Here is a 12,609-nt window from a genome sequence, read left to right on the forward strand (position 1 = left end):
GAGTTGCGCTTGCCGGAGCTGCCGTTCCGTCCCGGGGAGAAACTCCTTTCGCCAGAGTGGCTCCGGGCTTAGTCTTGCGTGGTTTTAACCTGTGAGCAGCGGAGGTAAAGCGTCGTATAGTGGTTTGGGTACAGGGCTACCCGATCGGAGCGGGAGCGGGGGTCCGGAGGCACGTGGGGATGGGGAGCGGGGGCGATGCCGGCAGCTGTGCAGCAACCCAGTGTCCCCAGCTGCGCACACAGACGGAAACTGGGGAGACTGGGGCCAGCCGAGTGCATGGCTCCCCCCAGCAGCCCTCCTGCTTTGGGTCCTTCTTCAGCAGCCGAGCCTTGGGGCAAGATCAACATATTGTTGTGAGCTCGGTTTTTTGCACTACAAAGCCGCGTGGCTTTAGCCTTTCAGTGCTGGTTTAAGCCTATTTTCACATGTTTTGAGGTCCTCGGGTTGCTTTTAACAGCACAGTGGATTTCTTTCCTTGAGGGAAAAAAAAAAGCATGCCATAAAAGCTAAGAAAAAGGAGATAATGTTTTTTATCTAACCACAGCTTTGCACATTGCATAGAAAGGCTTCTAACAGGTCGTAAGGATGAAGCGGTTCATGGCCATGTTAAACAGGAATAAAAACAAGGATCCCCCACCCACCAAGCTGCTGGATCTAGCAGAACAGCTTTGCCAGGACCTCCAGAGCTCATCGCCTACTTTGGAGAAGCTGGTTGGGGCCATGATGGGATGCAAACACAAGATGTATTTTCTCACTAACATCCATGTTGTCCGAGCTTGTGTGTTCGTTCACATCCGCAATGGCCAGCATGACACAGCCTGCAGACTACTGGAGGTAGGGATGTGTTCTTTTTCCTTCATGGAGACAAAAAGCAGTATTGGAAAAATAGTAATTGGAGCAGTTAGTGCAGAGGTACCCAGACTGTAGCACATGGAGCCTTTCCAGCTGGCATACAGCAGTGGAAGGTGATGATATGTGTGTTGCTTGACCTGAAACACAGGGTAAAGCATTTGCTACAGGCAGTTACTATTAATCAGCCGGGGGAAGAAGATAATGGGTTGATTATAGAGTTGGTTGTAGTTTGTAAAGGCAGGATTTTATTTTTTTTTCTCCAGTGTGATGGTTCTTGGGAGTTTTTTTTACAAACTTGGGGCTTAGGATGTAAAAGCCTTGGGCATGCCAAGTTTAGAGGGCTTGCCAGGGTGGAAAGATAAGAGGACGTTGTGTCAGGGTGAGGGATTTTGGCCTCTAGGTCTGGTAACATAGCCCTTTTCATCAGGGGAAGGGAAGGAACTAAGCAGGAAACTCTCCGTGTACATTAGAGAAGGTACAGCAAGCCATATACTTGTATAATGCTACCAGCTTTGTCAAACCAGTAGGAATCTCAGAGTAAGTTTCTACTTGGAAGGTTTTTCTCCTTTAGAGGAAGCCTGACTGACTTAGCTGGCAGGAGCTTGCTTACAGGTGGTTTTGTTTTAGTATTGCAAGGCAGAAGAGAAGAAGGAGCTGGTGCAACTTTGGCATGAGATTCACTACCAGAGGGCTATGGAGAGGCACCACACAGATTTTCTGACACCACTGCAGAAATTCCGTTGCAGGAAGAGGTACTGGGCAGGGTGTGGGGTGAACAGAATTTTTTTTTTTTCTCTGCTGTGGTTAGCAGTTGCAGGGGTAGAGGTGCAGAGGCTGTTTTCACATCTCAAGATGGCTCCTTCTTGGAGCTGGGTTTTTCCTGGTGCTTTGGCCACTTGTGGCAACATGAGAAAATTCCCATGAATGTGAATAACTCCTTTGGGTCCTTTTTAATCCCATTTTCTCCTGTGTACAGGAATCCTCCACCTATTTCCCTTTGTCCTGAAGGTTTGAAGAATCGAAACTATTCAGATGAAGTACGCCAGCAACTGCACAGATTTGCTGCAGAGGTGACAACAAATCCAAACAAGAAACAGCGGGTAGGGATGTGATACTTGTAATCAAGTCTCCTTGTCACAGCAAAGCAGAACTCTGTGACCAGGGGTCTGTTCCTGCTTTAATTCTAAGTACTTGTTTTCAGAAGACCAAGTGGGGCTGGGATTCCCCATATTTGATCATTCCTTAAATATTGCCTAAAAAAAATCATCAAGTCTATACTAAGTATTTTCACTTGCTTTGGACAAAAAGGTCAGGGGAAATAAGTTCCTCACTGGGCTTTTAACAGTTCTGATTTGGTAGTGATTGAGCATAGGCAGCGAAACAACCATCACTTGGAAGAGCTGTATTAGAGTGATAAATAGTTCTGACTTGACTGAGTTATAGTCTATATAAAATTGCAGTTGGCTCACCAGAATATATTTTCTACTGACTAATCACATTAAATTCACAGAATTTGAAAACATGATAGGCTGTGTTGATGTACACCTGTGTCTACCTTATTTGGACAGGGACAGATCTGTAATGAAAGTAACATGTGAATTAATTCAGTAATCCTTATTGATTGCTACCTTGCAAGGTGAAGGCTTCAGATTTTAAAGTCTGCCTCTGTGGTGCTCAATTTTTCCAACACCCTTCACATCTGAGGCAGGATGGCCTGGTGGATAATTCTACAATGTGAGGATGGTTTATTTTTTACCTTTTTCACAAAGCAGCAACAAATTCCAAATTTTCATTTTAAAATAACAATCTGAATTAGGAGCATAGTGAAGCTGCTTAAATCCTAAAAGTATCATAAGTCCCAAAATGTAAGGTTATGATGATCACTTATACAATAATTTCCCATTATGTTCTTCATTTACTTGATGTCATTATTTAAGTTTAATACAGCAAAAATGTTTCTGGGAACATGATACAGATGTTTATTCTGCTTATAGTTTGTGAAAATTATTTAATGTGGTAAATTCCTTAGTATTTATTCTATCAGTGTCTGTTCGTGATGTGAATCTGTCATTCTGTGAGAAGAGTGTGCTTTGCTGAGGCTTTACATTTAAATATAGCAATATGAAATATCAGGGTACAGTTTCCTTTAACAAACAGATTGACCTGAGGAGCAGGGTGGAATGTGTGTTTTCCAGCAACTCTTTTGAGTTCATGAATTAGTCTCTTCAATGAAATCATCAAAGACTTATTGGAGACATAGTGAAGAAACGTCTCGGGATTTGAAAGCTCTTTTGCTAGGCTGCCTTTGGAACTGAAGAGGAAAACCTGGTTAATTGGATGTGGTTTATTCTTTTTCCCTTGATCTCTCCCTGTACCTGGGTTTGCAGGAGGGATTGGCTCGGGACATGAACCTGCAGCCGACTCAGGTCTATAACTGGTTTGCAAATTACCGACGGCGTCAAAAATCCTCCATCCCTCCTACAGAGAAGCTCAACAACTCATGTCCTGAGAGGGCTTCAACTTACCACACAAAGGAGCAGCAGGGTGAAGGATCCTACATTCCACAAATTGCAGGTTTGTCTCTTCCTAATGGGCTTGGGTTGTGGTCCAGAAAAACAATTCTAAATTCTCTCGGGAAGGATGTTCCTTCTCTGGAACAGCATCTATGTGTTGATGGATCAAGTGGACACTGGAGGACTGCTTCAGTGGAGTGCCTCATTGTTTGGCTAGAGGCTGTCACTCCACAGAAGGAGCAACTGTTGATAAGGCCTGTGCAAGGACAAGTGAAAAGACATGCCCATCTCAGAAGGGACACCATATGAAAGCAAATACATTGGAGGCAGCAAGTTTTCAGTTCTCAGATTCTGGGATCAGGGCAGTACTCCAGTAAAACCCAGTATTTCCATGCCTCTTCACAGAATCCTGACCAAACTTCTGTCACAGGGAATAAGAGGGTCTTGCTGCATTTGGCAAATTAGACTTGTTTCATTGCTTTTCGAAGTAACTGTTAGTATTCCTTCACCTGCCCGGCCTGCACTTTTCAGATGGATCTTGTGTAGGCATCGGCCCTCAGCAAATGGATATAACCCTTACGCCCTGTGACCCAGGGTGGGAGCAGTCAGCTGCAGATCTGGATAAGCCTCCTGAAGGAACATATTTAAAGATGCTGGAATCCAGGTGATGTATGAATGCCTTTACAGTGCCAGTTCAGAGATGAAGAAACCTTTAAACTTGTTAATGGATCTGACTTTCATGTCAGTTCCTAGGGGACATGACTTAGGAGTCACGACTCCATAGTTGAGAAGAGTCCGTGCCCAGCATCAAGTAGTCAGAGGATCTAGCAGTTAATGTCTTAGCTGTCAAGGGCAGGATTCAAAGGTTTGGCTGGGGGGTCCCCAGCTAAAACAGAGAAATGTTTGCAAAGGAATGTGTCTGGCTGATTTTTCTCCGTTGTTGCAGCTTTATGCAGGGTGATGATCTGTATGAAGCAAAGACAAGCCATGCTTACAACACTGAACAACCTGTAGGTTTTTGCACTGAAGCTATGCTGGTGCCAGGAACCTGCTTTCACTCTGCTGTCCTGCAGCCCAGAGAAGCAGTGAGCAGTAGTGATGTCAGCCCCGAGCTGGGTAACTTTGTCATGTGCTCGTGCGGGTCCCTTACCTTCCCAGATGAACAGCTGGCCATGTGGCAGGCCCCTTGCAGCACCAGAGGAGTCTCTGACTCCATGTGGCCCCCAAGTATAGAAGGTTAGTAAAACTGCCCCCAGATCATTGGCCTCTTAAGAGTTTTCATGCTTTTCTTCTCTTTGTTTTAAGGAGTCTTAGTTATGTGGCTTTTTGATGTCATGATGAACAGGAGCAGGGCTTATCTTGAGCTCTGGAGTTCTGCTCCCATAGTAGCTCATGAGAAAACCTGTAGATTTAAAGTGTTGAAACAGACGTTCTTACCTACTCTTTTGCTTCAACTGTAACTCCTCCTTTAAGGTAGTACTTCTTCTGGCAAGCATTCCAGCTACTGTTTTTCATTTTGGCATTTCCATTGGAAATGGTCCCTTTAGGTCTTGTCTGCTCACCTTGTCAGCTGGCAAGCTTCCAGGTTTTTAAATGCCTGTCATTCTTAAGAGATTGACTGAGCAGAGGCTGGAAACTTCTTAACTGTGACATGGTGCCAGTCTTCAGCAACATGTACTTACTGTCCTTTCTCTTTCCTGCTATTCTTTCTTTCTCCCTCTCCGTTTCCTTCCTGTCCAGTGGTCTTCAGCATTCCCACCATCTCTCCTCTTCCCCCTGTTCTTCAGAATAGCCTTGATAGGGTATGTTGTGATGTCCATCTGCTTTTGCTGTAGATATACAGAACAGAAAGTGCTGCAGCTGCCATTCACCCAGCCTCTGGTGAATGTGGAGCAAGGAGGGGAGGAATAGCTGGGTCAGAGGCTGGGGTCACTTTATCTGTATTTGTCTTTAATATAAGCATTTATTTCAGCAGGTATCAGAGCTCCCTTGAGCAGAGTCCCTCAAGGTATTGAGGCCAGTTCAGGAAGAAGCATTCATCAGTCAGATTTAGAGGGTGAAAGCTTCATCCTTAGAGAAGGACAGCTAGGGACCCTGGAATCTGTTCTTCCCCACAGGTAAAGGGATTGGAAAGTACATGGCTTCTTAAAAGCAGGAGTAACAGTGTTGCTGTGGGTTTAGTGCTGTCATGATCTCCCTCTTGAAGAGGGCTGTGGAAAGAGGGTGGTGATGCATCTCATTCCAGGGGCCAGGCTCTCCTTGTGTCCATCATATTTTGCAGATACTTGTGTCTGTGCACTAGAAATGGGAAATGCTGTGCATGTGTTTAATGGTGGTGGCACAAAGGAGATTTGGGACCAGCCTCATCAGAAAAGATATGAACCCCTCTCTTTAAAGCAGATTTAGCTCCTGAGTTATTTGCCTGTTTTTCTTTTTGGCAGAAAATCGTAACCTGTACTGATACAGTGCGGGCTGATTCTGTGGGCTGGGTTGGCAGGGCCTGTACTTAATCCTAAAATAGTTTTTGTAGCTTCATAACCTCATGACAAGATTGTTCCATAGTGCAAGCTTTCCAAAATGAAGACAAAGACAGGCACTGTTCTGTCTTTGTTTTCCACCTGTAACAAATGTTTCAAACTGCAGGTTTTCTCTGGGACTTAAGTTCAGAGAATGCAAACCAACAAAAATCTGTGCCATCTTCCATATGTTATACAACTGCCATAATGTTACATAAAAATAAACACTGCCAAACAGACGTTATGAGATTCCTTTAATTTACTGATCTGCAATACAGAGCAGGAGCAACAGCCCCGTTTCATAACCCTGCTGCTTGACACTGTCCAGCATTGTGCTAGCATGACACTGTCAGTAATCTGTCAGGGGCAGGTAGAAGGAGTTTTATTCTTACTTTATTGATGAAGAAGAAGAGACATAGAGAGGCTTTGCGGCTTGTGAAGCAACAAGGGAAGGCAGTAATTCACTGGAGATAAAGATCAGTGGGGTTCTGCTTCCTAGTTCCCTGCTAAAACATTTCTGCCTTTTACCCATGTTTCCCAGTTGCCTTGGTGTCTACAGTTCCTCACATTCATGTCAGACTCCTTGCTCTGAATCGTTGGGGAGAATCCAGGGCTGGGCACCTCAGTCTGTGTTTTAGGATTCAGTTTTAAAGATTGGCTAAAGATCATGAAAGACCAGTGAGGCTTGCTGGCAATATTTTGGCTGGATTTAAAATTGCATGTTCTGACTCTAGAGTGAGCTCATGTTTATTTTTAAAATGTTCCACCAGTAGAAGAAATCTATGGTGAATGTCTCCTTGTTGGGTATGTCAGTTGTGCCAGGAATCCACACACCCTTTATCATATTCCTGGCAGGGGCAGGACTTGCTGCTTCCTTCACACCTTCTGGAGAGGTTATAGTTATTTGAACTCTATTTGTAAACCTGTTCAGTGGCCTGCTCTGGCTTTGTCCAAAACCTTGAATTCCCTAAAATACTACAAATGTTATGGAACATGAACCTCTTCAGAAATGAGTGATCCTTAGGCTGAAATTTCTTCTAGGCCCTGATGCAATTTCTCTCTAGAGAGGCAGGAGACCTCTCATGGGTAGTCTTGGGTAAGATCACTGCTTAGTGAATGTCAATGAATGAGGATCCCCTTTGTCACCAGGCAGAGCCCTCTAACAGAGCTACTGGATTAGAGAGAAGCATTGTGTCACCAGAGCCATCTCTAGCAATCATGTTGTAATGAGCTCACTCGTGTGGAGACTCAGGAAGGAGTTAACAGCTTAAACTAAGGCAAATGAATGTTGCTATCCTGGAAAGACAGGGCAGTAGAATTATCTCTGCTTTACAGATAACAGTAGAGCACAAAGAAGGAAATTGTTTAGCCAAGGTCACCCACCTGGAGTGGACTTGGTGTTACGCTCTCACTGCCTTACCAGCACCCGTGTCTCTCTTCTTCAAGTGTGCAAGAGTAGAGCTAAAAGTCAGCCAAAGGACTCTTAATCTGCTTGTCTCATTTTTAAAGGTGCTCACCTGGAAAGAACATGGCCTGAAAGCTTATTAGAACAATTCCTGTTGATTTCTTTCGTGGGCTTTTTACAGTCAGTCCTACACACTTGGGCTTTATCCAAACGTCTTATGATCTACAGGGCTGTGAGGTGGGAGTGTGAGGGGGAACCAGGCTGGAAGCTGACTGTCTCCATCTGCTCCTGCTGCCTGACAGGAGAGTTTGATCCAGCTAGCGAACTGGAAGTCCCTGTGGGACAGCAAACAGATGCTCGCCTTCACAGATAGTGGTGGTGTATCCTCTTTGCTCCTCAGATTGGGACAGGTGGAATGTAGCCCAGCTAATGGTTCATGCAGATCATAATTCTCTCATGCCTCCCATTTCAAGCAGAAAGCACACTAACTCTGTGGAGCAAGACAGACTGCATTTATGAGCTAGCATATTGATTTAGAAAACATGAGTGCTGAGATGCTTGTTGCAGCTTACTGCTTCTGCCTGAATTTTTGGGATTCCAGCTCAAAGTGCTATGAATCCTCCTGCTGTTAGGCACTCCCCTCTGGATAACCCAGTGCCCCAATGCTGGCAGGGGCAGCAAGTTCAGAATGCACTAAAAGAGGCTGCTTTGGGGCATGTTGCGTAACTAGATCGTGGAATCTGTTGCTACAGGCACTGTGCATGTCAGTGTCAGGGGGCTATGAAAAAGGATGAGCTAAATTCTTGGGGGGGCAGATAGTTGAGTCCATTTGTCATTAGTACATGTAATTGCCTGAATGCAGCCTGCAGCAGAAGAGTCCCAAGACTGATTGCTGGAACCTGGGGGGCATTCCAAGGAAGGATAACTTGACACTTGCTCTGTTTTTTCTACTTTTTTTTTCTTACGCTGCGTTAGTTTGCACCTTTGGTCTGGGCCTGTGTGACTGTTTATACCCTGGGCTGTTCCTGGGAGTGGTATGGGCAGCGTTGCTGGAGTATAGGTAATTTTTGAGTTGATGAAGAAGGGAGAGAACATCCCATCTTCATGTACCCAGTGGCTCCTCTTTGACCCAGTGCCCCCAGACTGTGAGGTTGGCAGAGCCACGCTGGGAGGTGTGGATGGGGAGGCCATGTCCCCAGACTCTAGACTGGTGACCTTGAAAAGCTACAGCATAATCGTAGACAATGTTGTGGCTATGTCTAAAGGCCTCATATTTGTGTTTTGACTCAAGATCTGTGTTTTTAAAATAATTTCCAGGAACGATACTTTTTGGTAGACACTTCTCTGTTTATGGAGAGTGATCTGGGGGCATATGGAAAGTTGCAAATTGAGATGTCATTCCTGTATTCTGCTTCTGGTCAGGCTAGTCCTCCTTGTGCAAAATATGTCTTTTCAGGCCATAACAATTGGAAGAAATGGGGCAGGTCTGTAGACCATTTAACAGAACTCCATTCAATGAATAGTCTTGCCAGCAGCGCCTCTTGTCCCGCTGCAGTAGCGAGTAGAGCATGAATGCATTTGTGTCATATTTTCTTCCAGTTCCTGTCAGACTCTGTTTGGCAAGCCTCAGTGCCCACCTGTTCCTGCACCCTGCATGAGTGAAAGCCAAGCCTTGGGACAAAGCCAGGTAGGAGAACACACCTAATGTTCAAAAAAGGAGCTTAGCCCTATACACACTATACAGGCATAGCTCTCACACAAGAGACATGAAGTCTCACATTGTGTTTGCTCTGAAATGTCTGATCTAAGCATACCTTTTGGAGCTCAGTTCAGAGCAAGCTGGGCATTCCCTGGGCAGCTTCCAGCAGATGCTAGAAGAAGAGGTGATTTTGCTTTTTTTTCCACTTGGATCGCTTATCAGACCCTGATTTTACCAAATGTGCCATTGAAATGGTGGCCAAAGCAACCTGTACAGATCCAAACTGTCATTTAAATTTTCAGGATTGGAGGGCTCACCTAGCATTGTGGAAAGCAGGTGACAGGAAGATGGCTGCCTGAGGGTCCTTCACTCTGAGGGCTCGGCAGAATTTGACTCTGATCTCTGAGACCTCTTAAAATCTTGCATGTAATTTTAATTTCTAAGACCATGTTATTGTTGAGGAAAAGGGATTTTGCACTGTCCTGAGATGGCTGGTAACAGTGTACAGAGCAGTGTTACTGTAGGAAACGATAAAAGAAATTACTTCCATGATCTGGATGCAGTCTGTATGGCTTCATACAATGATTTTAAAGCAATAGGAACAGAAGTTAGAAATCTGGTGCTTTTAAAGGGGTGGGAGCACATCTGTGAATTAAATGGTACTTAAAATTAGGACCTAAGAAAGCCCCTATCTAAACTGCACCTTGAACTATTTTTTGGCTTTATGTGTCTTGGTCTGACAGTCAGTGAGCATCCATTTCTCTGTCTTTGTAGTGTGAGCTGCTGGAGAAAAGCTTTTTAAAAGAGATTTTGAAAAGCTAGAGACCATATTGGCCGGCTTCGTTATAGGAAGCCGCAGCAGCTCTGAGGGCAGTAACAGAACCTCTTTTGAGCCTTTGAAAGCATCGATATAAAGATCTGTATCTTGGAAAGTGGCCTTTTTACCAGCCATAATGTGAGCCAGATGAGTAGGAAAGCTTTAGGCATTAATAATGAATGAGCCTTTTCTAAGATTTCCCAAGCATGCATTTTCTGTAGCTGGAGTTTTCATCTCACTATTTTGCATTCTTGCACTGATTTTGCAATGCTATAGAAACATGACACTCGGTGCAGTGTGGGCTGGGGAGCAAGACACTGTGTGATGCTTGCAGATCTCAAATGGGGACATGGTTAAATTTTTGTTGCCACTACTCAGTTCAGGAATTCAGAAGAGCAATTTTTGCCTATTTCAGTGTGTCCTGTAGGAAAAGGAAGAGCTTGAATGTGTAAATGATTTTACAGCATTCTGCAGACTTCCTGGGCACTCTGTTCCTTGCTGAATCGACTTGGCCTAGTCTTGCTGCAGGAATACACAGATGTTTGTTTCCTGTGTCAGAACCACAGGGGTACAAATGTACTTCCTTTTGTCCACACATGACTTGGAACTTGCTTTTTTTATGTCATGCATCCCATCAGAGCTAAAAAGAGTAAAACGAAACAAGCAACCAAAAAAAACTGAGTTAATTTATTTTGGAGATATTTCTTTCCATCCCTGAACAGAGCTCCTTTGTACAGGTGATGCCTCCCTTAATTATTTCATCCTGGTCTGACCCTCTGTCATTCACTTGCTTTTATAGGAGCTGATGCCTTGAGCACAGAGAAGGGAACTGCTCTTCTCTGAATTACTAAGAGTTCAATTGTTCACTGATTGTGCTTGTCACGTTTACACCCACATCCTGTACAGATGGATTACTCTACCTGAACTTAGAGGGCAACAAGGACTTTGTTGCTTCATGAACAGAACCCTCACCACTGACATTCCCTCCCACTGCACAGTCTGTGCCACTGTATGTCTGCCCAAAGGAGCTCTTCCACCATGAGCAACAGCATCACTGAAGACTGCACATGGTGAAGCTTTGATTCCTTCCTGTGTCTTTCAGGTCCTGGAAGATCCAACTGGTGACCCCTTAACCAACGACACGTTCTGGGCAGCGTGGCTGCTCTTTGAATTCTCCTCCAGCGGACGAATGTGATCTGCCTGCAGAGATGCTCAATGTGGTCTGCACTTCCTCAGGAAACGCCCTATCCTGTCCTGGGGTTTTGGGCTCTTTTTTATTTATTTTTTTTTTTTATAAATGAGTGGTTTGACATGGAGATGAAGAGAGTAATGTAGAAGGATGAAGGTTTTTTCTATGGTTACAAAGTTTGGTTTAGTTAGAGTTTTACTAAGAATTTTGCAAAGTGTAGAAGAAACCAAAGGTGCATTGTGGACTGTTGTTTTTTACTGGAGCAGTCTGAAGCTGCACTGTAGCTGCTAAAAATATCAAGTCACTGGTTCTGTGGCAGTTACATATTTCTACCCATAGCACTAGTTAGATCTGAGTCCTTCAGTACATCATGAAGGTAAATGAAGCTTCTGTACTCAAAAAGAGTATAATTGAGTTACATTACCTAGCAGTGGATATTGGATAACCTTTTCTCAGGCCTGGGAAATAAGATCTCAGCTAAGTGCTGGTAAAATACTGCTTGTTCTCATCTCTGTTGTACTACTGGATGTAACTTCTGGACTGTTCCATACTCCGTAGTGCCACAGATGATGCAAACCGGAGTATGACAGAATTGTCAAGTGCTGAAGTCAGTGTTCTTGCAGGGGGGAAGGGCATATCAGTCAATGTTGTTGTATTTAGTATTACCTGTATCTCACATTGCCCAGGAAAGAAGCATGAGTAGAGGAGGTGGGAGCTGCTGCACCCTCTTGATGCATTTTCAGTCAGCAGATCCAGATGGACTGAAACTGCTGAGGCTATTGTGTCACACTGCTGGTGGTTGGTGGCAGTCTGACATCAGGCGGGCACATCCTATTCACACAAGTGCCCTGCAAAGCACTGCGAGTTCTTCAGACTGCTTCCTACACATAGTAAGTGTGGGGCTAATACTGTGTTTGGCTGAGGGCTGCTTACTCTGCAGCTTTCCTGAGGAGCTCTCTTCCTCTTGCCCAGTACTTTTCCTTATTTACCCCAGCCTGAAGGCTGCCCATCACACTCCTCCATCACATGCTGTTCGTGGATCAGAAGCCCTGTTTTCTTTCCTTCTCTTAGAGGCTCAAAAGCAGAATTGTGTATGGGCATCAAGTAGCAAAGTGGATCCTTGATGCAGGTTTAAAAGTAATGCTGCAAGTCATAGGGCAGTCTTTTGGGTATTTCCCTAAGTATTACTGCTATTTTTTATATCTGTATTGCAAAAGTCATAGTCTTTACCAAGACTCCATCCCTGAAGTAGATGCCTCCCAAGTACCTTTTGTAATAAGTTAGCAAATAAAGGTTATGAACAATTCTTTCTCCAGGGTTCATTTTTCAAGGTAAAGGTATCAAATGTTGATTCACACACGGGATTCTATTATGTATTAAACCCCTAACACCAACTGCCCTGTGTACAGCTGTGTGTCGAGACCCTGATACTTCCTTTGTTTCGGTGTATCTCGCTAGGAATGTCGTCTGCATGTTATCGAAGGATTTGGGTTCAAAACAGCGATGTTTGGGAGGGTTATGCATACGTTCACACTTTGGTTTCGTGCAGCACAGGGCCCTCGGGAGTCCGAGGACCGGAGCCGGGAGACCGTGGCCCCGCAGCCGCCCTTGAGGGCAG

At 44.6% G+C, this 12,609-nt stretch overlaps 1 protein-coding gene across 1 annotated transcript; it reads left to right on the top strand.

Annotated features, from left to right (window-relative positions):
- Positions 1-585: 585 nt before the first annotated feature.
- On the top strand, positions 586-10,997 carry ANHX (anomalous homeobox). The gene is made up of 8 exons (XM_008936779.1): positions 586-834; positions 1,480-1,604; positions 1,829-1,952; positions 3,240-3,426; positions 3,897-4,029; positions 4,312-4,601; positions 5,106-5,167; positions 10,905-10,997. The coding sequence occupies exons 1-8, from the start codon at positions 586-588 to the stop codon at positions 10,995-10,997; spliced, it is 1,263 nt and encodes a 420-aa protein (XP_008935027.1).
- The last annotated feature ends 1,612 nt before the right edge of the window (positions 10,998-12,609 follow it).

This window comes from Merops nubicus, unplaced genomic scaffold (assembly GCF_000691845.1).
Source record: "Merops nubicus isolate BGI_N331 unplaced genomic scaffold, ASM69184v1 scaffold42633, whole genome shotgun sequence".
In the NCBI taxonomy this organism is placed as follows: Eukaryota; Metazoa; Chordata; class Aves; order Coraciiformes; family Meropidae; genus Merops; species Merops nubicus.